We start from the raw sequence: 27043 nt of genomic DNA on the forward strand, positions 1-27043 counted from the left end.
GTCCCATGACGTCGGGGGACCATTCTACATGACAACACGTCGTCAGGTTGCTAAGTTAGCTTGTGAGCTAGCTGCACTTAGCGGACCAAATGATGTGGCTAGAGAAAAACCCGGGTTTGCTACGTGTCAGCCATAAAACAACAATGGACTCAGAGAGATGAATCGACAATGTCAGATATTGTAAAGACAGCTCCGGACTCAGACTACAGGAGAACGGTAAGCTAGGCCTTCTCTAGCCACCATGCTAGCTTCGGTTAACGTAGCTAAATGCTCGCTGTACGTTACATTAAGCTAATTAGCTAACGTGAGCTTGCAGCATCAGCACCAGACACATTAACGTTACGGTACGGTCAACGTTACACCTGCACAACACTCAAGAAGTTAACTTAATGTTAGTCTGCCTGTGCCACAATACTAACGTTACTAACGCAGTGTCAGTGAGCTTAACGTTAGGCTCATTAACATTAATAAGAGCGCCGACGTTAACAGACGAGACAGATAGATGCTTGTTCGCTGACTGTAGTGGCCTGTACATGGCTGCATGCTCATCACCAGCCTGTGCTGAAGACACCGCCAGATTCTTGGAACTTGCTGTCAGATTTACAGGTTAATCACATGAGGTGTTAAAAATCAGAATCAGCTTTAATGTCCAAGACAGCGTGGACATATACAGGGATTTTGACTCCGGCTTTTTGTTGCTCTCAAAGTAACGTTACACAGAAATGGACATGGCTAAAAACAAGGACAACAAAGCAAACATAAACATCTGACTTTAGTGTATACATTATGGGAGAAAGGGGGAGGGGAGAAATGGACTTTTCAGCATGAGCCTGTCTCTCAGCCCCTACCAATATATCACTTTTTATTTGCTGTACACAATCTAGACTGTGGTCATAACATCTACATCTTATAACTTATTCCCTGTTATGTATGGTTCTTAAAGTATATCATTTATTTTCCTGTTTGTCAAGCAATTCTATTATGTTTACATTATTGTCTTTTCATAGTTAGTATTTAATAATAATAATAATAATAACAATAATAATAATAATAATAATAATAAGCTATTGCACTGGTCAATCCCTGCACTGTTCACTTTTGCACTACCACCATTGCACACACTACCTTAGCACCTTATCATGGTCATTGCATCACATGGCCAGTCCATGCCAGACCTTTGTAATCACTTCACAAATTGTTAACTCTTTAAATTTCTGTGAGTGATTTGAGATAAATGTGTGTATGTCTGTATGTTGTGTTTTGTTGTCTAATTTATTGGATGCCTAAAATTTCATTGCAATGGCGCAATTGGGGAAAGTTGCTGAATTTCAACTCTTCTGAAGAGAATCATCCAGTGGAGATTTAGCGGCGGGTAAACAGACCTCTGGGTACTGGTGCAATTCATCTGCATGTACAGCAGTACAGAAAATTGGCAAACTGTGCCTTAAGTTACAACAACGGCAAAATGCGATTATCCTGGAAATGAACGTCATTGATCCAGATTAGGCTAAACATACGTTGGCCATGTTTCTTTATTAGCATACTCAGTGGAAATGACTCTCACATCCCACTCTCATGAGCAGCATCCCTGAACGATATGTCATAGCCTTCACGACATCTCATTTCCATCAACAACACATTCCCAGTGGACATGAGAGTTTTGGTTCCTTTTTTCCTGATTAGTGGTTGAGTGAAGAGATTTTTATGTAGTCACTTTATTAGCTCAGTTTCATATAATTGTTAATATTTGATGCACGTACGTCACATCTGTCATGAAGAACACCTGATCGTCACCAGCTTGTTATCAAGAGCTTCCTATAAACAATGCCAAGTGGTGTCAGGCTCCAGCAGGACAGACTGCTGAACGGATTGGATAGGCTTCTTTCCGGCTGTCATGTTGGAAGCACTTCAACCAGTGTCATACCAGGTTTTGGTGCCATGTTAGTTTGTAACAAGAAGTGTGGATTACAGTGTAAAAGAAGTCCCAAAACAGTTGTAGATGGAAAAAGAAAGGTTTTAACTGTACACCATCAATTATTCAAAGACTACAGAAGCCTGAAGCCTCAGGACTATACTAACAGGCATAGTGACATAAATGTGACCTTTTTATTTATTTATTACCCGAGTACCAGTGGGCTAGAAGATCAACAATAGCCACTGGTGACCGACTTTGACATTTCCCAGTGTACAAAGCACAGCAACTATAACATCTAAAAAAAGTGGCAGAATGAGGTTAAATACCTACAATAAAGTGCAAAGTGACCAGACATGTTTGAATACATGACCATCATCGCTTCCATCGTAGCACAAATTGTCCCCATCAGCAGCATAGACATCATCATCATCATCATCATCACCATCACCATCATCACCGTCAACACAAACCACATCATATCGCTAACTAAACTCCACACTTTGCCAAGTGAAGTGAGGTGTTACTACCTCCTCCCCCAGACCAAGTTTACAAATGAAATGGCTCTGGGGATGAAGGAGGGCTTGTACCTGTTACTCTTAAGGCAGTTACACACCAACCAGATGGCCAACCGTCGCCAGAAAAGCCAGTCGGACTGATCAGTCTCCCTGAGTTGGTCCAAAAAGTGCCTCAGAACACACCGAAGAGACGAGACGTAGGCTAATACGTCTCCATAACCGCAGGCGGCGCTAATCTGTATTGTTGCCCAAAAAATGAAAACCGGCAGCTGATTGGACGAACGTGTCACGTGGGTTTGTTTTCTCCGGAAATTCAAAGACAGACTGTCACGGCGGCTTGTTCAGAATACAATCTCCTATTGTACTAAAATAATTCACTGAAACATGTTTCTGAAAACATTTTAAGCGAGAAATAGGCCATGCAGTTGCTGAATCTGTCTTCATTTCAGATCAACAAAGGTCAGTTTAAAAGTTTTTCCTCAGATTTTGAGAGACTCTAGTCACGCTCTTTCCGCTTGCCATTTCCGGGTGAGTCCCGACTGCCCTGTCTCCGATTGAACATGTCAGGTCGGCCAAAATGACAGCCCCTCAGACGGACGACGGCACGGAACACACCAAACAGACTCGAGTCACCGACCTCGCCAGACTGTCCAACGGCCGATTATCAGCCCGGTGTGTAGCTGCCTTTAGAGCCAGAAGGCAAAATCTGAAATTCCAAGTAAAGGGGGTGATCGCTGTCGGACATTATGGCTTCAGCCTTCCTCCCTACTTGTCTGTTGAACAAATCAGTCAGTTAGCATACTCTGCTGTATCCCCAAGATCTTGCTCTGGATAGTGTGTTTTAGGCCTTGATGCTGAGGTTGCTGTACAAACAGATTAAAGAAAAGGTTCAAACGGACTCGATATAAGCTCTGTAAAATAGGATCATGAGGGTCTAGTGGTGCACGATATATCGGCCGCCGATATAATATCGGCCGATATGGTCATTTTTTTACACATCGGTATCGTTCCGATGTCAAAATAGGGCCGATGAATAGAGCCAATGTGAATCATTCCTGTGTATTTGACGTGTGTAGGCTTAGATGTGAGTGTGTGAGAATTTAGATTTAAATCTGACCTGTGGAGGACAGTAATACGCTTAACAGCGTCTATACTGCTGAAATCAGAAGAAGAAAAAATGTGGGCGGGGATGTTGGTTTTTGCAGACGGAATCTGCGGCGAAATGGGACACTGGAAACTTTAGTAGACCACCGGCTCTCGGTGGGCGAGGGAGAAATGAATGTGGCCGGAGTGGGCAGCAGCGGCGGCCGAAGTGGGCAGCAGCGGCGGCGATCATGGGGGGACATTCTCAGCGGTGAAACGCAAACGGGGGCTGGACCTAGCTAGGTGGAAAGCTAACGCTAGCCAGCCACCTGTTCCATCAATCCTGTTTGCAAGTGTCTGCTCATTAGACAACAAACTGGAGTACATCCAACTTAAACAAAACTCCAATCGCGAGTTCAGAGACTACTGTGTTTTTCTTGTTGTGGAAACATGTCGCCGGGTAAGAGTGGAGATTTTGTTAGCACGGACTTGTGCAGAAATTAGCTGCTTGTATCCAACTAAATGCTAACTGCTGGGGAAGTTTGTGACTAGTAAATGCCGACCGTTCTACATTTCACGCAAATTTACAACTGTGTTTATAATCTGCTACATGTAGCTATTGCACACACACGTAAAGTTCAGCTAATGCATACTAGCATTAGCGCTTGGCTGACTGTAAACACCTGTTTCGTATGTCGTTTTTATAAGTTTTAAATGTGTAACCATTACAGCCACGGTGAAATGTTGTTTCGTGTATATGGTTGAAATAACAATAAAACACATTTGGGTTGAGTTGAATGCTGCCTCACTGTCGGTCTGTAGGTGGATGTGGCTTGGGAGTAGAGTCTAAGCAGCGAAGCAAGTGCATTCTGGGATTTGGTGTCTTTCATCCATATGAGCAAAAACGCATTTTCTGTCTTATCTCGGCCTAGAAGGCACCAATTTCTATAATTTCAAGGGTTAGGCCTAACCTTTAAGTACTTGGCAGTTACTGTCCTTCCAGTTCAGACTGCAAAAGCCAGTGTCTGTTCAGTCCAGTTTTTTCTGGCTCCATTTTCACATTTTACCTCTTTCAATACTTTTGGCTTTGGCCATTTAAGGCCTACTACTGTACTTTAAATTTTTGAACTGTTGTACAATGTTCACAGAATACAGTGACTTGGTCTCAAGTGAGTTAGATGTTTATTGTGAATACTCAGGGTTGGCTTATTCATAGTGTGAATTCAGGACACACTTGTATCCTTTTAAAAATGTATTTTTATATAAATATTTAGATTTTCTTCTGAAAATCTGATGACAGTCATATTTTGCACACAGGTAAAGGTGCCCAATATCAGTGATTTCTGAAAATAAATCACAAAAGTAAAAAAAATGCCTTTTGGAAAATAGTTCCTTATTTGATTATCATAAAAAATGTGTTCTATACAGAGATATCGACATCGGTCTCAACTTGAAACTGAGATAACAAACGTTGCTGGCCCTTTATACATAGCATCTCAGTGTTATAATTCAAATTCAGCTTGTCATCAACAAAAAATCCCCAGGTAGTTATCTAGAATGTCTACCTTTGATGAGACTACTTTCAGGGGTTGATAGCTTGTTCCTAAAATCAATACTCATGTCCTTAGTTTTTATTAAAAAATCCAGCACCAGCCCGCAATATTAAAATCTTACTGAGTTTATCGATTACAATATGTCGTTGGATTGTATTAAAAGCAGACGAGAAATCCACGAATAGCAGCCTGGCGTGCGCTTTGCTGCCTTCCAAATGCTTAAAGAAAAGGTTTAGCAGAGTGCTGGTAGCATCTTCTGGGTCTGCGCTCTCTTAGTTCCCTTCTAGTTCATGTATAGGCCCTTAAATAATTGAAACCACTTGCATAACATTCCTACTTTATGTACAAAAAAACTTTAGGTGGTTTGATCGATCAGTTAATGTCCACGTATTGACCTCAAAGAATATATTGCAGATTAAAAGCCCTTGTAGCTGATACTACAGTATGTGACCTACATTGTTAATACATTGATTTGAATGATGTGCTTAACTGCTGATTCATTTTCAGAGTATTGATCAATGTTGAGTATACCTAAATGTCTACTAAATTTAAAATTGAGAGGATAAATTAACTTTTGAAGTTGACTTTGAAGTAAACTTTAATCACTGGTTTGCACATTGTTATCAGTCAGAAACGTTGAGGAATTTAGTACCCCTCTTAAAGTTCTTCAAAAGTGTATTTTGTTCAACAAAACAATAGGCCGGGACCTTTTTGAAATGTCACAGTAGGAAAAGCACAGAAGTACATAAAATGAAATGACTGATGGCTAGGCCTGTCACAATAACAAATTTTGCTGGACGATAAATGGTCCCAGAAAGGATTGCGATAAACGAAAACATTTTAAATATCCACAATAAATGAACAAAACAACCAAAAACAATAAATAAAATGGACTCTGTCTCTGTTAACAAAAATGTACTTAAATACAAACCAAACACAACCAAAAACAATAAATAAAACGGACTCTGTTAACAAAAAATGCACTGGAATAAAAACCAAACGCAATCAAAACGTTAAAGTTACCTGACAACAGCTTGTAGTTTCTTTTTAGCATCTCCCATCACTTTTTCAGTCACTATGACCACTACTACGGTCAGAAAAATTGTGCCAAAATATGAACAATAACGTCGCTGTCAACAGGCTTATCTGGTAATGTTAGCTACCGACCGTTAGCTTGAAACCATCCAGCAAATAGACGGTACCGCGGGGTGCCGTTACCTGAAACCGGTGATTTAACGTCACTGCTCATTTTACACACAGTTTAACAACAAAAGAAAACACTGAGTGAACATTAGGCTACTACGTTTTTTATGTTGGTTTTGAGTGGTATGCACCCCCACTAACCTGGAAACAGCACAGCTTTCGCTAACATTAGCTTCTTGTCTCATCTGGGGTCTGATAAACAGTAAATTAATCAACTTCAGTGTCCACAATGCTAATTTCCAATAAACTGTAGCTGTCCTATTTCACGTTGCCCGCGTGAGTGCGGATTTCATGTCGCGGCTTTCACCGCCGTTTGTCACTTTGCCTAAGATTGAGTGACAAGTGTACTCGCCCTGTTGTTTATATGGTTGCCATGACTTGGCGAGTGATGACGTCCTGTCACTGTTCCAGTTGCTCACCCTAAAAGGGGAGAGAAAGTGGATGACAGTTCGCTTGAGTTTAGTAGAGCAGACGGCTCTGTAGAGTTGTGTAATTACGACTTTATGTCTGTTCATAAACAGCTGAAGGAGCGGCGGCGTACATAGCGGAAACCCTGTTGTGCGTCTGCCTTATTTCTGATACCGTGGCGGCAGAGGAAAACAAACAAGCAAATGGGAATTATCGCGGCCGGAAAGATTATCGAGCTCATTTTTATTCATCATGCGATTTATTGATTTATTGGCTATCGCGACAGGCCTACTGATGGCCAGTTCCATTTAGTTACTTTGGTTTCAGGGTCCTACTATAATGTGAGTGCTGACTCACTGTTACACTGTCATTGCTCACTAGGACACTTGACTAGAGCAGAGCCATTGTTTTTAGTAACACCTGTGCTTTTCCTACCATGACTGTAAGTCCAAATGGTCTATTTAACATGACGTTTTTATCATTCAGGCAAGGCGTTATGGGTGGGCCTGACGGGCCTAGGCCCACCCACTTTTCAACAGGCCCACCCAAAACATTTCCTCAAAAAACATTAATCAATTAATATATTATAATTTGGTGAAGAATTATTAAAAATCGGCAAATAATCTCATAATTTGTGCTAAAATTGTCTAAATGTTTAGTTTTCAACAACAATTTAAAAAAAACGGGTCATGTCTATTTTTATGTTTCTGCGCAAGTTCAGCAGACAGTGAGGTTCGGATCGGATGTAGCTTGTAGGTATGCTAGGCTAGCTCCCAGTGATCTGAGAGTGTGAAAATCATTTCCAGTAAAGGACAAGGTTGCAACAGTCGTTGTTTAGGTACCTTAAACGTGCACGAACGGTCTGAGAGTCATCGCTGCAACCAGGAGATGAAGGAGAGCTGAGATCCACAACGCCTAGCACATCTTTGTCTCGGACACCGCAGGATGCTGACGCGGCTAGGGCTAGCGCGGCCAGCGCGGTTAGCGCGACCAGCGCCGGTGCTATAGCCTTTGTCTCTGCCTCGCGAGTGGATGATGTAGCCCCTATGGATATAGCCCTGTGGATCGGTCTTCCGTGGATGAGCCCGCAATTCAACCAGTGCTAAAGTATCCGATCACTTCTTCTGCTGAGTTTAATTGTGTAAGACCGCCACAGGATAACAGTAAGGTATGTGGCTACTCTGCCTGTATTGTATTATGTCGTTATATGAGATATATGGATTAAAATAATCAATTCATAACCCGCAGGTGCAGTTCTATTTCTATAACAGCTTGTTACTGTTGTCAAGTTGTTGTTCCCTCATGGTTTTCTGTTATGGCCAATAATGCTTTAGGGCTATTAATGCGATTTATTTATTTTTGTTAAACATCACACTAATGTAAGGAAATAACGTTGACGTTGTCAATGAACACGTTCTGTGGTCGAGTATTGATTGAAACTGTCGGGCAGTGTTGTTGATCTGTATTGTTGAAAACTTAAAACAGTTGAAAAGAATTGTGAAATATTCGGCCTCATGTTATACAATTCAATTAAATTTTATTTATAGTATCAAATCATAACATAGGTTATCTCGAGACACTCTACAGATAGAGTAGGTCTAGACCACACTCTATAATTTACAAAGCCCCAACAATTACAATAAGTCCCTCAAGAACAAGCAGTGCGACAGTGGCGAGGAAAAACTCCCTCTTGGGAAGAAACCTCGGACAGACCCAGGCTCTTGGTAGGCGGTGTCTGACGAGCCGGTTGGGGGTGTGATGAACAGTGGCAATAGTAGTCACATTAATAATGGAACAGTGACTTCAATGGTATACGAGCAGAACTAAACTATGTTTTGGGGAAATATTAGATTCCTGACCACTTTTACAGTCTATAGGCCTGAGGTTAGGAGAGATGTGCTATAGCACAGCCAGGTATGGTGGTAATGGAGATTCCAAAGCGCTCTTCTTTTGGGCAGAACCAAGGAGAGCGATCGCGGATAGGTCCGTCCTTTGCACCGAAACTTTTTACAATGCAACAACATATTTAAAGAGCATCAAGCTATTACAATCTTTATTATGTAAGCACATATAATATATATAATATAACAGTATATTAGCCAGTCATTTGTATTAGGTTAAACAGGGATTTGATAACGTTTTTAATTTAAGGCCCACCCACAATTGGTCTGGCCCATCCAAAACTGGAATCCTGGCGCCGTGCCTGTTTTAGGCTACTTGTTTCTGAGTTGCTACACATTATAGTCTGTGTCACTTTAATGCAATTATTTATTGTTGAGGTTAAGGTTTCTGGAGGGCTGTGGTTGTGGGGGTCTTCCCCTAAGAAAATGTTAAAAATGTTATTTGACTAAAATCGATGTCACATAATTTGAGACTTTAAGATCATGTGACACACACACACACACACACACACACACACACACACACACACACACACAGACACAAACACACAGGTTGTAGCTTTGTACATTACACTCAGACATTAGTAGTGAACTCAACCTCATACACTCTTCACTCTTTGATTAAGCCATCCTAATTGACTTTATGCAAGAGGACGGAAAAAGAAAAGGTCCAGGAATCATTTGCCCATCAAAAAGTTAGCATGTGAAGTACAGTGACCCTGCTCAATTGTTAATGGACCACTGTGAGGAGCTGTAAAGGTGCAGAATTTCACTACAGTGATGAAGCCCTTTAGATCTTTGGGTGTAACGTGAGAAACGGTTGGTCATGGAGTTAAATTGACACTCTGTGTGACACAACTGTGATATCAGGCTACATAAATCAGATGTGCAAGTCAAGAAGCATTGCCCTGATGCTGCACAATTGCAGGTGGATGTGGAAGTGTGGCATCAGCCCAATAAAATAGGAGGAATTTGCTTAATATACAGTTTGAAGTATTCCAACTGGTTACTCAAAACCTATTGAAATGGTGTTGTAGCTGAGTTTGATCATGCTCATTTGCCGGGTGCTGCTGAGCACAGTGTGGTTTGTAACTAAGCACCTGGATCTTGGATGTGCTCCTAGCTCCCACTGTTGTCCCCAAGCCCTGCCCACCTGCTCCCAGAGGTGCAGTGGTCAGACTGACACATGAGCTGCCGACATTTGCGGCACACTTTGCACGTTTCCCTTTCTCCCCTGGGTTATCCTGCCAGGCAACGCTGCTCACGCTCCTCATATCTCATTTGTGTGTGCACCTTGTTACTGTTTGCGTTATCAGCACAACCAAAGCTTCTGCTTGTAAGCTGTTTTTCTTGTCTATTTTTTCTATCTGCCCTTTGTCACACAATGTTTATTCACACATTTCAGCTCCTGTCATGGCAGCTGGTGTCAGCATACTGAGTGACCTGCCTTACCCCACCAGTGGAGCTTGCAGTGGAAAGATCAGCACAGAGATGGAGACAGGTAGGAGAGCGCTGCAACACACATACAACACGAGAAGCTGCTTAATTTTTATATTGTATTACTTGCAAAGCAACGGCACACGACTGTGTAGACTTGAAATGGATTGATTCAGTGAAGATAATTGCTTTGTTAAAAGTGTTAAAGACAAAATGTATTACAAGGGTGACTGGATGGCATTCTGTAATCTTTCATATGAAACAAACAAAAGTGATTTATTTGTTATGAGAAGATTTATTATATATTATATAATATTTTATAGTATACTTCAGATTTGACAGCAAATATATTATCTTACAAGAATTGTTGCTTAAGTATGTATTAATAGCGTTACAGGTTAAGAAACACCCATCCACTCCATTTCCATCAATAAAAGAAAATACCAGTATTGATCCTGGTGTATCGATTAGTGTTTTGGTAATAAGACATCTGTCATCATGGATGTGACGGACCGCGTCTCTTAAAAAAGACATAACCCTGATAGTTATTTATGAGGCAAGTGCATGTTTTGCATTTTTTCATATCTTTTTTTTAACAATTATATTAATTATATTATTATATAAATAATTTCTTCACAATGCATTCTGAGATTAAGTTGTTTATATAAACAATTCACCCATATATTTCCCATCAGGAAAAGATTCAAATAGGTGTGGTGTGGACCTCTGACAATGTGTCTCCATGTTTCCATTAAAATTGATGCTTGATGTTTGGCCATAGTTGACTCGTGATTAATCGCACATTACTAGCAATTTTTTTTATCTCTTCTAAATGTACTTTAAAGGCGCCCTGCCACACAAAACTGTTTTTACTTGTATTTTTTGAAATATGTTAGGTCCATATGTGTTTGTGTTATGTGGTGAATGTGAAAATGAACTGCTACCTCCTCTGTCAGCTCTAGCCACTGAAAAGAAATAAGCAGAGAAATCAGGCCAATTACAAAAGCTGGTCAGTCTGACGTGGTGTTGCCTCAGCTCATTACTATTCATGAGCTCGCCCAATTGCGCTGGGTAAAGGATGCTGATAGCCAGGCTCTCATTGGCTAGCTGTTAGCCAATCAGAGTCAAGCAGCTTAGCTCGTTGAATATTAATGAGAACTGGCACAAATCGAGCTGAGGCTTCCTGCAGGCTTTCTACTCTTCACCACGCTAGAATGGCTTGAAACAAGGTAACCAAGGCATTTTTGTTACAAAATGTTACAAAGTCCGGGTTTCTCCCGGTTTTTAGCCCTATCTCCTGGACCCCTCCTGGTTTGTTATTTCTCCCAGGAAACTCCTGTAATTTGCAGGGCCCAAACTTTATAAATCATCGGATCCAATATGTTTGTCTAATGTTGACCAGTTGCCAGATCTTGAATGAAACGCATCCTATTCACACAATCCACACAATATATACAATTCTCAACCCGTTTGTCACCTCAACCTGGCAACCTATAACCCAGTTGTGCAGTTGATCTCTGCGCAAGCTTCACGGAAAGTTCAGACCCGAAAGCGAGCCGATAAAAATGGCAGGTGAAGGCGGTGTTCCCGCAAAGAAATCTAAATAGCTGCTAGCTAACGGTAGGCTAACGTTACCTGCTGCCAAGCGTAGTTTGAACTAGCATGAAATATGCAATAGTCCACACGGGACCTTCTTCCTGTATTTACTTTTTTGCACCCGCCCCAGACAGATCCGACCAATAAGAGGGGTGAACATTCTCGCGTGATTTACGTATGACGCATTTTAGTACGCTTGGATTTTTCCAGGTGTGAAACCAAACCAAACTAAGGGGAAATCACTCCCAAGTTTACCAACTCATCAACTGATGAAAGCAAACAAACTATAGGTGTGAAAACAGCCTTAGTCTACTTCTTCAGGAAAAGTGGCATGTTGTTCTTCATGAAAAGTAGCTTCTTTGCTTTCTAACATGAAAGTTGGTTCCTCCTTACGAGAGTAGTGTAAGTTAGAGAGTGAATGTTGAGGATGTGAGGTCAGTGAGTATGTGGAGCGGGAAGTGGAAGTAACTTAGCGTACGAGTGCTGCTGTGTATAAAATAAAACGACATGCTTCTCAAGACATGGTAGCTTCATCTGTTGTTAAAGGGAAGATGGCGGTGAGACGGCAGTAAAACGAGAGTCTACAAACTACAACACAGAAAAAAGATACAACAAAAATATTTATTAATTTAATGATTAAATAAGGTAGTGTCTCCAAACGTACCTCAATTATAACTTGTCTCCTGCTAGTTGTGCTACAGCACTTGCTTTTAAACAATAAGTTAAATTAATAAATATTTTTGTTGTATCTCTTTTTGGTGTTGTAGTTTGTAGACGATCCCTAAGCACTCGTGTTACTGCCGTCTCACCGCCAGCTGCTCGTAGAGACCAAAGCCATCAGGCAAGTGTTATTTAAATAAACTACTGGTGTACTTACAAATTTTCCAATGCCTCGTTTTATTAGTACATAACCTATTTGTACTACTGTAGAAGTTTAGTACCATTCTGGGCATTATTAGTGGGGTAATTAACGAGCTACACCTTTGGTTCCGTTAGCGCCTGCACTAAGCTATTTGGCTGATAGCGCTAACTTGCCCAATGTTAGACCAAGGGAAAAAAGCTTCTGGGGGCGGGGGGGTGTTTGGCTTGAGGTCATGGTACAAAGGACCCTAGGGTGAAATTACTCCGAACCATCCCTTTTAATACTGGGTGATGACATGCGATGCAGCGCTAAACCATCTCTCGCTGTCGGTGCTTGTGTATTGAGCAGACAAGTACCAAGGATTGGAATCGTTATAAATATATAATATTTTGACAGCGCTTCCACACAACTGACATGTTTGCTGCATTTAAAAAGCGTGCGCGCCTCTCACTCTACGCTGGTTGCGATTCAATTGACGTAATTGTTAGGTAAAATAGCTCCCAAATCCAGCCAAACACCTAAAGTGCTTGTTTTTGCTAATAATTTTGGTTGCCAAACATTCGGTGCATCCCTAATGAACAGGTATTTTATTATTAAGCATGATAAAGGTGCTTGTTTGTTTTCATACACATGCTGAAGGTTCACATTTTCCGGGGGGCTTCGGGTGCAAAATTGAGACTGGGATTTAGCAGTTTTTCTTCTTCAGCAGCACACTTATGTGATGTTCTGTAAGTAGAAATGAATTTGTCAGCTATTACAAATTAATTATTTCCCTTCTGAAATATTAAGTTCTGAATATCCTCCTGTTACATGTAGTTTTCTAAAATGTACCAATCTTAATTTTAAGAGGAACATAGTGTTCCTCTGGTCCTGATTGTAAGAACAGATAATAGGCCAGTTCTTTTTTTTTATTATTATTATTTTTTTTATGTGGCATTTTAGACCTTTATTTATATAGGACAGCTGAAGACATGAACGGGGAGAGAGAGGGGGATTGACTTTCAGCAAAGGGCCGCTGCGTCGAGGAGTAAACCTCTATATATGGGCGCCTGCTCTACCAGGTGAGCTACCCAGGCGCCCGATAATAGGCCAGTTCAAGAAGAGAAGTAGAAACCGATAGAAAAGAAGAGAACTGGTGAATATGGCTGATTTTCAGTGGGCATTATTTTGTGGCCATAACTTGTGCAGACAGCCATCTCATGCTTCCTGTTGCTGCAGCCCTTTCTCATCTCTGCTGCTGCCACATATAGCCAGCAGTATAATTCCACCTCTTGGCTTCAGTTTGATGGTGACTGGCTGCTGAATGGTTGAGCAGGCTTCAAGCACAATGTCTGTATTACAACAAGATAGTCTTGTCTCCCATTGTTACAGCTCTTTTGTTTCTTATATTCAAGTATACACAAATGATGAATCATTAATTAATCAATAACATAACCTAAATCACTGTTCACACAGCATTTTCCTCTTTCATTTACAAGCTGCCTGTGTGTGTGTGTGTGTGTGTGCGTGCGTGTGTGTGTATGTGTGAATTAAATAATTAAATTAAGGGTACAATTCTAGTGAAATGTCCTCCTATCATCATAAAGCAGAATGTGGCCGTCAGAAGGACACACGGAAAAAGGTTATTTGTGTGTGTGTATGTACAACATTTGCCCACATCTACCTCACACTGACAGTTTTGGAGGTGGTTGTCATGGGGACATCACCAATGCTGCTGATGAACTGATTTTTGAGGTTTGCCAACTGTGATTGTTGTGTGATAATTTACCATGGGCACAGAGCTGTTGAGCTTTTGTTAGTTTAGAGATGCGGCAGTAAAGTCAGCAGCACAGTGCGATGCAGCTGCACCAAGGACGACCCTCTTTAGCTTGGGAGATGACGGGCAGCACGAGGAAGCACAACCGCAGGCACTCGGCCTTGGACATCATGCTGAAGGTCCTGCAACGCAGACGCAGCTCTGCCCTGGAACTCCTCCTTCCACAGAGTCATGGTAGCCGTCAGCATGAACCAGCCTCACCCTTCCACTGAATGCAAGATCAGGCTTTGAAGATGCAGCTGCAAGGAAAGCATGCACTATTGTCAAATTGTTCTTATGTTTCTTTTTTGTTTCTTTTTTTACTAGCCAATACTAGGGTCCCTACAGCAAAGTACACCAAGATGGGGGAGACCCTGAGACATGTCATCCCCGGTCACATGCAGTGCTCCATGGCCTGTGGAGGGAAAGCCTGTAAATATGAGAACCCCTCTCGCTGGAGTGATGAGGAACAAGCTGTCAAAGGCCTCTACTCGTCCTGGTATGTCCTACAGCTACATTACCTTTTTATACAGTCCTCAGTGTTCACTTACTTTTCCTCTTAGCGCTGTGCTTGGTCAGTGTGGGTCAGTGAAGTCCACATCAGTAGAATGAAAAGCCAATACATTTGTTCCTTTTTTTTTCTTTTGCACTATGATCCGTTTTAAAAAAAGGAATCATTGAATCATTGAAGTGAGAGCTTAAGTGTCAGTGCATCAGGGTCTTTGGTATCTTGAGCTCTTCAAAATTGTGCAAAAAGTTGCTAATTCACCATTATTATTTATGGTTTTGCTATATATAACACAACTCCCCCTAATTTGTCACATTCTCCACTTACAGGATTACTGACAACTTGCTAGCTATGGCAAGGCCTTCAACTGAAATCATAGATAAATATAATATAATTGAACAGTTTCAAAGGTACAGTAGTCTCTTTTCACACCTCATTTGAATCTAATATTTTTATTTGATTCTGTTTTAACATATAGGTTAACAGTAAAATGAAAGTTTGATGGGTTGTAATGTATGTGTTGACTTGTCTGTTGGCTTGTGGGTTGCTCTGTACACTGACATGGACCTGTTGCTGTGCCCAGCTGTGGTTTGAAGACGGTCATTAACCTGCAGAGGCCCGGAGAACATGCCAGCTGTGGCAACCCGCTGGAGCAGGAGAGCGGTTTCACTTATCGACCTGAAATCTTCATGGAGGCAAACAGTGAGTCTCTATCCATCCATCATAAAGAAGAATGTGGTGGTGTGGGAGGTGCTCAAATCAGCATGATAGCACACCCAGAGCCATTAGAGCACAGCAAGCTCATCACTAAAAATATTACTTTTCCATCATTCCAAAGTTGAATCAAAAACAATTTTTTTTTCTTTTTTTATCCATGAATCTAAATCACGAACCACTGTGAACACACAGAAGCTCTCCAACATATTTATATTCATTCATTGGATGAGTTGGTGTTATTATACAATGCCCTAAAGTTATTTGAAATGTTTGGATCACATCAGCTGTGCTGGTAAGTCAGCGAAACGGCGCTCTGTTAAAAATAATGTGAAGTTCGCAGACAATGTAGCTAATGATCTGTCCATTCACCGGATCGTAGTTACAGCGCAACACAACAATGGATATAATAAACATTAAATATGGTCTGAAAATGAATGTGATGTGAATGATTTGATATAATCATAGGACCATGCTCACATTATTTTCTATTTTACAGAAGAAACCTATGCAGAGTATGATGGACTTTATAAAAAATATGGAGACAAAATGCACGCGGCATGTAATTAAAGCGGCTGCACCACACATAGTATTCAAAGAGTAAGTAAAATGTATTTATACAGCGCTTTTCACAGACATAAGGCGCTATAATTAAAACCTCTGTCTTATCTGGGTTTAGCTGCAAGAAGCTTTCAGCCATCCTGTTGTTTATGGCGTCTATGCAATCTAGGAGCCTTGTAAGTTTGGATGGCTCATTTTGCCTGAAGGTAAAATGAAGCTGAATGTCATCTTCATGAAAGTGATAAGAGATATTGAAATTGCGAATTATCTGACCCAGAGGCAACATGTATAGAGTAAACAATATGGGGCCCAACACTGAACCCTGTGGAACACCACAAGACAGGGGCGATGATGCAGAGTTGGAGTCCCCAATAGAGACATCAAAACTTCTATCTAAGAGATAGGATGTAAATCAATCTAGGTCCACTCCTGATAAGCCCACCCATTCATGTAATCTCTTAATCATGATATGGTGGTCAACTGTATCGAAGGCAGAACTTAGGTATAGAAGTACTAGCAATTAGCATAGAACTATGTCTGAGGCCATCTGAAGGTCGTTATGGACTCACCAAGGCGGTCTCAGTTGAGTGTCTCTTCCTAAAACCTGACTGAAATTTGTCATACAGCTCCAAATTCTCTAAAAAATAGTTCTTTAAAACTGTTGGGTCCAAGTTAGGCTTCTTTATTATAGGTTGGATAGTGGGATGTTTAAAGTAGGACAGGACACAGCCTGTGGCCAATGAAGAGTTGACAATAGCCACTATACTAGGGCCAATGGCAGGAAGTGATTTTGAGAATATTGAGGATGGTATTATATCTTGTGGACAAGAGGACATTTTCATTTTCTTGGTCCGGTTTATCAGATCATGGAGGCTGATTGGTTGGAAAGACTCAATGGTGATAGGCCTAGGTGAAGGAACGCAGTCTACATGAAGGTGTGGCCCGGGCTGAGTATTTGATCTAATAGACTCTACCTTATCAATAAAAAAATCACAGCAGCCTATTACAGTCATTTTAAGAGCATATTGTTGTCACAATGGCAGGAGAGACAATAGATTTATATTTATGGTATCAAATAAAACCTTGGGGTTTCTCTTGGAGGAAGAGATTAAATTAGAAAAATAGACAGACCTGGATTTCTTGACTAAATTATTAAGTAGGCTAAGAAATATTTAGACATACCACTTGCTGGATGTAACTGTTGCTTATGAGTCAAAAACTCTAGAAGAATAACTGTTAGCAAAAACAGCTAGCTAGCTGACAGCTAAACTAACACAAACGCAAATAATGATCTAAGAGCAAGACAAACGGTTCAGCATCTTCACAGGCTGCTCCCTGACCAATACACATCAGTGGTTGGACTGATCAGAGATCAGAAAACTGATACAGCAGCTTTGTGTGATCGAATGCGTTGAAATTGATGTGTAAGGTGACAATGAGAAGAATGGTTAATCCCAGTATAACTTCAATTCAAGTAGTATCAAATTATAACAAGTTATCTCAAGACACTTTACAGATAGAGTAGGTCTAGACCACTCACTATAATTTACAAAGACCAAAAAATTTCCCACGAGCAAGCATTTGGTACAACAATGGTGAGGAAAAACTTCCTTTAGGCAGCACCTTGGACAGAGCCAGGCTCTTTGTAGTCACCATCTGCTGCTGCCAGTTTGGACACAGACACTAATACAGATTTACAGATATAGAGACAAATGATTCATAATAATTATAGCAGGTGACTGGATGTGATAGTGATGAACAGTGGCAGTTATAGTAACAATAAAGATAGTGGAACTATGACTCTAAATGATAGTTGTAGCAGTTCAGGGCGTTGCAGGGCATACTTCAACCTCAGTTTCCATTGTCGCACAAGACAGACCCTTCCTTAGTGGTAGTAGTTACTAAGAATATATTTAAAAAATGTTCAGTTCACTTAACATGTAAACTAAATCATGGATTTATTTATAAATAATTGTTGCAATACATCCCTGATTTGTACACAATGAAGATGAGACTGCATGACAAGAGAATAGTGGTGGAACACATTTTATTTGTATATTTTCATTCTACGTGCAAATGAATAGCAGTAGCAGGTATTATATTAGGTAGATTTAAGATTTTCCTCAGACCATCCATGTTTTGTGTTTTGACTGTGTCCGTGTGATCGCTAGTAACCAAGTAATTACGGAGGGATTCCACATGTTATGACTTTGGAGGTTGGCAATCTGTATTCCTCTTCCTAACAAGCTCTCCTGAGATATTTACCCAGGTCACCTTACCAAAGCATCAGCTGCACTTTGAATAGTGCTGTCTTTCATTTAACACAAAAAAGATGTCGGTTAGATAGTGAATAAACAAACTAGAGCCCGACCGACATATTGGCGGACCGATATTAGGCATTTTCCAAACTTTCGGTAGATGCATTTATAATGGCCGATAAATGAATATTTCATACCAGTCTATTGAAATAATTTGCCCGTGCGTGGTGAGCAGTGTGATGTATTATCACTGAAAAATTCTGAGGTAGATATTGATCAGCTCTGAATTATTATGGCTTTGTGTATTTCAGTTTATTACTACAACTTTGGGTGGAAGGATTATGGTGTGGCATCTCTGACTACAATCCTTGACATGGTGAAAGTCATGTCATTTGCTGTCCAAGAGGGGAAAATGGCTGTCCACTGCCATGCTGGTCTTGGAAGAACAGGTTTGTAACACGGGCAATTTGGCATTGTACAAATCCTCATGTATGCTTGTAAGATATCCGATTCATATTTTTCATCGTGTAGGTGTGTTGTTGGCTTGTTACTTGGTTTTCACGTCCCGCATGAGCGCTGACCAAGCCATCCTGTTTGTTCGAGCCAAGAGACCCAACTCCATCCAGACCAGAGGCCAGCTGCTGTGTGTCCGGGAGTTCGCCCAGTTCCTGGTTCCTCTCCGAAGCGTCTTCTCCTGTGCAGAACCCAAAGCAAGTGCTGTCACCTTGTCCCAGTACCTTACACGGCAGCGCCACCTGCTGCATGGCTACGAGGCTCGACAGATGAAGAATGTGCCAAAGATCGTCCAGCTGGTTTGCAGGCTCCTCGTCGACATCGCAGCCAACCGACAGGTGGTGATCGAGGAGGAGCGGCTGGAGATCCCCGACCTCACAGCCGAGGTGGAGAAGACCGTGTCCCAGCAAGCCCTTCAGCAGCTCGGGAAGGAGATGAGAGGAAAGGGGATTCCTGTTCCACCTTTTTCGTCTCATCCTCTCAGCCCACCTGCTCTACAGTCCAGACCTCCTCATGATCAACCTCTCGCCAGTGACAATGAGCTTGACCCTCTGTGGAGGCAGCAGAATGTAGAAAGCCCTCTGAAGTCCTCCCTGTCCACAAACAGGAGCCTCAGTTACAGCGATTCTGTCCTTGACCAAGTTGGACCACAGCAGCACAATTTAGGAAATCTGAAGAGCAACAAACCAATCCGGTGCCTGATCAAACATTCCTTATCTCACAGTAGCCTTCCAGCCTGTATCCCTCCCAGATTCTATGACCTCTCTCTTCAGGACATCATTAGAAGCATTCGGGGCCACAATACAGAAGCAAAGCAAGACACGGGATTCCCCTTATTAAAAAAGCCACTACATCAGGGTCTTCAGAGTTTGTCTTTAGATCTGTCCGAGCAGGGAATCAAATCTCACTGTGATGCCACACTGCCAGCCTTATCAAACAAGAGCAAACTGCTTACCAGTGAGGAGCCGCCAGATGTGGAAGTGTCAGCAGGTGGAGCAGACGGAGGGGTTCCCTTCATCACCCTCCAGTCTGAGCTCTCCCCAGAGAGCAGATGCCTACTGGTGGCCAAAGCTCTGGCCATGAACCTGACTGACAAGGATTTCACCTCCAAGGTCTCAGTGTGGCAGGTAGTGTACCCCATAAAATACTCTCAAATATACCATGTAGTCACATAAATACTCCTGTGCTGTTATTCTGGACTCTAGTCTGGAGTCTCTGCACTAGTATTCTCTAGAGTTGGGTTGATTTCCTGGTTTCACTGGTCCAGTCCGTTGTACGAGTCTAAACCGGTTTGATTTTATGCTAACCAGTTGAACCGGCATTTGCCACTATGTCACCTTCTGGCAAATTAAAAAGTAGCTGACATTAGCAACCTTTGCCGACGCCGTCACAGTGCTAAATCCAACTTGTATTGCAACAGCGTTGGGCAATAGCGTAACTAGTTTAAATACTTCTCAATAGCATTGCTGTTTACTAAATCTACTAAAAAAGCTTTTTAGTAGCTTAGCTCTTGTATTAGTTGTGTGGTAGCGTCCACACAAGCTACATTTCAAAAGCTCAAGCGCAGCAATCGGAAATAAAACTGCTGAGGATCACTGACGCCACCGGCGTAAACTACTTTTGTCATGCTGCTGTAGCTTAGCTTGCTATGTTTATTTGGGGCCAACATTAGCTTCAGTGTAGCGAAGCTTCATTTAATGTTGAATAACTGATAGCTTAGCTTACTAAACGTTCTAAGTAGCAGCCTAACAATGGTAAATAAATGAACAGAACAGAATTTGAAATGAACAGATTCATGTCATATCTCGCGAGCGCGATAAACATGATCACGAGCAAATTACATTATCTCACACGTGCCGGTATTATTTTTTGCGCACAAATTCAACAACCGAGAGTTGTACAGGCCATGTGTTTGAAACAAAACGTAGGGAGAGGGAAAGAATGGCACCTGCATGTATAAAACTAAGCACCACACGCACGGAGCAGCCACCACACGCCAGAGAGCGTCTGCATGGCGAGCGCTGGAGGGCATACACGCTGTCACAGGTCACTCTGCTCTCAAAGTTGATTTCTGCTTGCACGAATGGACCTGACTTTTGACAATTTGGGGGTGATACATTAGAGCTAGCCTTAGCTAACATGGCTGTAGGTAGCCTAGCTACCGTAGCTGGACTAATCCATAACATAAATATAGAGCCAACTAACTAAATAATTATTATATTATTTTTGCCGTGTTTAACTTAATATTACATCATACTCCACGTCACAGAACTTTAAGCAGGCAAACTTATTGCATATTTATTGCTCACCATAAATACTTTGAAATGATAATAGTCAAACAATGTATGTAGCCCTTTGTATTGATTACACCTATAATGTTACTGTAAATTCCAACATTGGTGTGAATCTACAGAGGCAGGTTCCTATATGATATGATATGATTTGATTAGATTTTTATTATTCTGTCATGGATAAATATGTTCAGCCCCAGCAGGCTAACAAGACCCCAGTATTAAGAAAAAGAGACTTAAACCAGAGTAGCATCATATATTACAAATAATACTAAACTAATTAACCAACCTGATGTTCTTTCCAAGCATTAGAAACTGCTAAAATTAAACTACTATTATAATCACTGTCAGTGCAACAAAACATTTCTACATTTTAACAGACAGTATCATGTGCAGTCTTAAGACATGACCATTGTAATGGGGTCATATACCTGGAGTCTCTAATTGGTTGCCTGTCAAGTCTCCAGGAAGTCAGTCCAAAACATGATCTCCTGTAAAACCACCATGTGTTGTGTATACACTTCAATATTAAACACACGTGATGTCATGTGTGCAGTAGGGAGCTTTAGAGGTGCTGGTAGGTGGATTATTTTACCTTTGGACAGAGCCAGGCTAGCTGTTTTCCCTCTGTTACCATTCTTCATGCTAAGTTAAGATAACCGGCTGCTGGTTCAGGCTTCATATTATATAACGGACATACATAAGAGTGGTGTTGATCTTCTCATCTAACTCTCAGAAGGAAAATAAATGAGCGTATGTCCCTAAAATGTTGAACTATTCCATTAATAATTAATAAGTCCTGGTAAATTGATGAGACTGCCAGCTTCTGCATGTTGTGTCACCTGGTGTCACACCATGTCAGATTTAATCCGGTATCTGCTACATCACTTAAAAAGGACACTTGCACAGACCAACACAGTCACTACTGGCTTTCTGCACATTTCCTGTGTCATAAACGAGAAACACGGTTTCCATTATCTGGTTAGATGAAAAAAGAAACCCATTTTTTCCCAGCTAGATTTTTGAGCCAATGTTTTGGCCATGCATACAGTACACATGACTGGGTTTCTATCGGCATTGTACATATGCATCATGTGCAAGACAAAGACTTCAGACACAGAAAGTATTACTGTGACAACAGTGTTGCAAGATTGTTACACAATTCATCCATGTATTCAAAATAGTTTCATCTTAGGTTTAGATCAAACAACACTAGTTGTTTCTCCAACTACAGGGTCCGTTTTCTTGAAGCAGCATTATGATATCATTAATAATAATTAATAATATCATAATTAACTCACAGCTGTTCTCCTGCAATGATACCGCTTTTTGTTGCGCACCAGGTGCCTAATATCATGATATTAGGCAAGTATGTTGCCCAGAAGTGTTACATATTCCAGTAAGTTTTGCTTCTGGCCTACTGCATCTACATGCATATTTTAGGGCAACAAGGTTACGTAGGTTTGCTGTATAACCAGATTTTCACCTGGTTTCTTTTTGTGACCAAAAGATTCTTCAATGTCAGATGGTAGAAGGATGCAAATAGGTAGCCAGTTGACAATGCAACCAATGTTTATCCACTTTACTGAAGCCCAAAAAGTAAGTAGACAGTAGAACAGTAGAACTCTAATCATCATCTCCTCAATACTTTTCATTTGTACAAATAATGGGTGAAATGTAACATCCAGTTCTGCACATGCCTTCCTTTTTGAAGCCAAGCTGTAATTCTGGGAAATGCTGGGTGAAACCCTTGATCATAGGAGACTCTAATTCCCCCAGTGTGACACACAGGATGTCGCTTCCTCCAATACTCTTTTCAGTATGAGCGATGTGGCACTTGCTCAGCTCTGTAGCTAATGTTTAAAAAAAAAAAAAAAAGGTTATCCACAGTTCACTTTGTGTATGACAAATACGCTATGCAACACACATTCAGAGCTCCTATGCATTCGTTTTCAACCCTAAAAACACACCCTTCTAGACTGTGCTCATTGTTCATCATTGAGCTGTGTTTTAATAGACAAAACCATAACTTTAGCACATTGTTATTCCTGATTTACACCTGCATTTCTTGCCTCACAAGACGCTTCATTTTCAGTATGCTCTATGTTGTGATGCAGACAGAGCTGAACTCCAGAGAGGGAGCGTGGGAGAGGCTGTGTATGGAGAGAGATCCTCTGGTCCTGTCAGGTCTGATGTGGTCGTGGCTGGAGCAGCTCAAGGACCCAGTCATCAGCAGAGAGGAAGTAAAAGCTCTTTGCGAGAAGAATGTAAACCCACAGAATGCCCTTGGTTCACTAAGAAAGGTAGCTGGGTTGAATATCTGTGTGAAGCTAACAGCGATAACGCCTTTCTTTTAGACACCTTTTAACACAGTGTCCAGTAACACTGTAAAACTAATTATAATGTTATTGAGTGTGTTTTCAGTGTTTAGGTTTAAATATAGAGCACCTTTCTACTTTACTGGACAAAGTGCTTCACAACTTGCCTCTCATTCACGCACACATTCATACACCAATGCAAGACCCTGTTCTGCCCATCGGGAGCAACCTGGATTTCAGTGTCTAGCTCTAGAGGACAGGAGGAGCCGGGGATCGAACCACCAATCTTGTGACCAAAGGACGACCCGCTCTACCTCCTGAGCCTAAAACAAAGGGTTTGTCAGAATTGGGGCTGCTTCCGAATATTCAAATATTGGTATGATGGGTACTCGATTTTCAATTTTGGGATTGTTTTTTTTTTAAACATGCGTGCAGGCTGACATTTTTTGGATTAAAGGTGCAGTAGGTAAGACTTATATAACTAACTTTCTGTCATATTTGCTGAAACTGACCCTATGTTCCAGTAGAACTACATGAAGCAGGTACATTTTTTTTTAAATGTGGCTCCTCTGGCCCCACCTACAGCCTGTAGTGCGATTTGCAAAAATCCACAGCACCCTGTCCAGATGCACCAATCAGGGCATCTAACTGTGTGTCAGTCACTGCTCATGCACACGCATTCATTCTCCCTTGTGGGGGGAGGGGCTTAGGAGACCATTTTGGGCTTTAGCGGAAAGGGGGGAGGGACTGAGAAGTTGTCGATGTTCAAATATTTTGGCTTTGCAATCCTACCTACAGCACCTTTAAGCTACTTGCTAAATGTCTGCTATCCGCTGGCTAATTTATGCAGCGCTATGTCGTCTATCTCAGCCAAGAACAGGCATGTTGAGTACGAGCGAGCAGTCTGATGTTTGTAGAGGTCTGTATGGTTAGACTGTAGCAGCCTGGTGTCGTTTTCAGGTGATTTGATGAAGATAAAGATAGTAACACGTTAGTTACTGCCGTGCAGAATGCCAGTACAGTGAGAAACTGGCTGAGCATTCATTCACACACGGAGAGTTTGTGTCCTGGAGCAATCAGGTGGAGAGTTTGTGTCCTGGACCAATCAAGTGGAGAGTTTGTGTCCTTGGTCGTCACTCGTCAGACAGTCCGGTAAAAACTCTTTCTGGTAAAAACTCGTTCCGTTTGCTTTGAATGCCTGCAGCAAAAAGTTAAGTCCGAATCAACTTTTGGAGAAAAGCAACCCGATGTCAACCTGCTGTGGATAATCATGTATGGTTTATTAGACTCGTAATGTTACTGTGAAAACGTTTTAAACACTATAAAGGTAAAAAAAAAAAAAGCAGCAGTTGCTTCATCTCGCGCTTCCTCGCCTTTTATTTTCTCTCTTTTTCCAAAGCTGCCTTAAAGTGTGGTCGGAAATGTTGGTTTCCCCTGCCGCTGCCGAAGCTTTGAATATTCACTGTTGAAAAGCACTGAAGCTTCGAAGCTCAAAAAATTGTACAGTATGGTTCAGTACAGCCCTACTCACAATCAATGAGGCTGCCAGATCGGAACACAACTGAGACATATAAACGAGACCATGTGTCAAAAATTGATGGATGGTGATGGTGATCCGTGGGCCATACGGATCAACACTGATGATTCGGAATGCATGTGAACCGCGGATTAATTGCAAAGTTTAAACTTACATTTTTACTGTCGCTGTAATTTAAAGTAGGCTGATAAATCTCTATGGAAGGTTGCCCTGAAAAGATAAAGGCAACGTAATTTTCTGTTGACGTGAAAAGGGCATGCTGAAATCAATTTTATGTTCATGTGAACGGAGCAGTTTAAGAGCAGTTGATGGAGATGTCATTGCTACTGGAGGAGCGGAAGAACTCGAAAAGCCGTGACGCCGGCTACAGAGCGCCGGTCGTATCAGCGGCAGATGGTAGTGAAGTTACCCGAGAATAAGGGGCTTTGAGCCGGGTAGAGGGCACCGCAAGCTGCCGGTCATTTGGGCGGACATTACGGTCAAGTCTAGGCGACAAAAAATGAGCGTTATGCACAGACGACAGTTAAGTTTAGGCGCCAAAATGACAAGTTAAGTTTAGGAAAAAGATTGTGGTTTGGATTAAAACACTCCCACGGGACACGCGTTTCCGGCGGAAAGTCCTTCGTTTTCCCCTGGAAATCGAATTCCGCTCCCCGGCTTGAATTTAACAGCCTCTTTTAAGAATGTTTAGTAAGGTAGTGGTTTGATACAGCAGCTGACAAAGATTAGACACAGCGATATTGTCATATTTACTCCTTCTTTGTAATATGTAAACGGTACTAATCCAGAGTATTTAATATGGGCTACATAACTCACCTATTTAACTGTTATCATTTGGCTTTGGACTGTGTTTTTATTTATATGATTTATAAAAAGAAATCTGAAAATGTTGCCATGTAATCTGACAGTATCATCCCTGTTCTTCCTGCTGCCAGGGCCACAGACTCACGTTGCTGTGTATCCTCGACTGTGCTGCTCATCTGCCAATGCCTGAAGAAGTGGAAAATAGTTTTCTCAACCAAACAATACAAGCCTTTACACAGGTGAGTATTAACTGACGGTGTAAATTAAATATATTAAGTGTTTTGCATTTAGTATTGTTTTTTTTTGTTTCTTCTTTTCTCTCCAGATTGACCCTGCCTCAGAGAAGAACAAGTCTTTATACACAACACTTAAAGCAATCCTGACTCCCATTCTTCATGAGCTGTGTGACAAAGCTGTGGAGGAGAACGAAGACTCCTGATCCAGCCGCAACAGACGACAAGAGGAAGACTCCCAACCAAGTTTCCACTCTCATTTTGGGGCATTATTGTATTTTCAGTCAGTTCCTTGCATCAGATATTTCTGAGATCTGCCAATCTTTAGTCTTTTTTTAATGTAATTTAACGGTTTAGCATTTCATTCTTGTAAGCTCTTAATAGACTCTAAGCACTGCCATTATTTCAGTTAACGTGCCACTGTGCTCCGTTTGAAAGTATTTGTTTGTCATCTGTTCTGTAATATTTGTGAGGGACTAGATGTGCTTTTATTGTCGAACTAGTTTCTAGGAAAATGACTGAGAACGTTCTCATGATGTTAATATAATGTTATTTAAATGTGTAACTCGGCTGTCAATGCTGTTGGTCTTATTTGTTATTTAAACCAAAATATGTTTTTATGTTTTTTACACTGTGTATATGCTAAAATGTGTCTTATTTATTCAGATCTTCTTATTTGGAATGCAGCAATTGGTTCAATAACTATAACCTGATAAGTTGAAAGGTTGCTTTGTTGTGTAGAATGTAAAGAGTTTTTTTTTTTAGAGTAAAACGCAAACTGTGGCTATTGTTATGGCAATGCAAATTCAACAGGCCACAGTCCATTTGCTTTTCCAATCAATTGATGTCCTTAATACTGCGTTCACCAAACATCTCTTACTGTTCTGTTCTGTTGTACATGCCTTTGTCAAACATCAATATCTGCCTCCAACTGCTGCGGTTGGCGAAATGCTCTCTGCCTCAACTCAAATGGCCTCTGTCTTGACTCTGTCATGCTGCTGCTGTGTGTGTGTGTGTGTGTGTGTGTGTGTGTGTGTG

The 27043-nt window shown here is 41.3% G+C and overlaps 1 protein-coding gene across 2 annotated transcripts; it reads left to right on the forward strand.

Annotated features, from left to right (window-relative positions):
• On the forward strand, nucleotides 1-27043 carry ptpdc1a (protein tyrosine phosphatase domain containing 1a). 2 transcript variants are annotated; one of them, XM_028574864.1, is made up of 10 exons: nucleotides 1-216; nucleotides 9984-10079; nucleotides 14596-14767; nucleotides 15106-15186; nucleotides 15360-15478; nucleotides 18621-18758; nucleotides 18841-19949; nucleotides 23231-23416; nucleotides 25904-26011; nucleotides 26098-27043. In XM_028574864.1, the coding sequence occupies exons 2-10, from the start codon at nucleotides 9992-9994 to the stop codon at nucleotides 26209-26211; spliced, it is 2115 nt and encodes a 704-aa protein (XP_028430665.1). In that variant the 5' UTR covers nucleotides 1-216; nucleotides 9984-9991; the 3' UTR covers nucleotides 26212-27043. The 2 variants fall into 2 exon arrangements, with proteins under 2 accessions (XP_028430665.1, XP_028430667.1); XM_028574866.1 differs by having other exon boundaries at nucleotides 23209-23416; nucleotides 26098-26187.

The sequence above is a fragment of the Perca flavescens genome, chromosome 4 (genome assembly GCF_004354835.1).
Source record: "Perca flavescens isolate YP-PL-M2 chromosome 4, PFLA_1.0, whole genome shotgun sequence".
NCBI classification, from domain to species: domain Eukaryota; kingdom Metazoa; phylum Chordata; class Actinopteri; order Perciformes; family Percidae; genus Perca; species Perca flavescens.

Bases quoted from the DNA above. Each gene is read 5' to 3' on its own strand.
- ptpdc1a (XM_028574864.1), top strand. From the start codon at position 9,992: ATGGCAGCTGGTGTCAGCATACTGAGTGACCTGCCTTACCCCACCAGT. The intron at 10,080-14,595 runs GTAGGAGAGCGC...TTTTTTTACTAG, and splicing joins CAGCACAGAGATGGAGACAG to CCAATACTAGGGTCCCTACA. The intron at 26,012-26,097 runs GTGAGTATTAAC...TTTTCTCTCCAG, and splicing joins CAATACAAGCCTTTACACAG to ATTGACCCTGCCTCAGAGAA.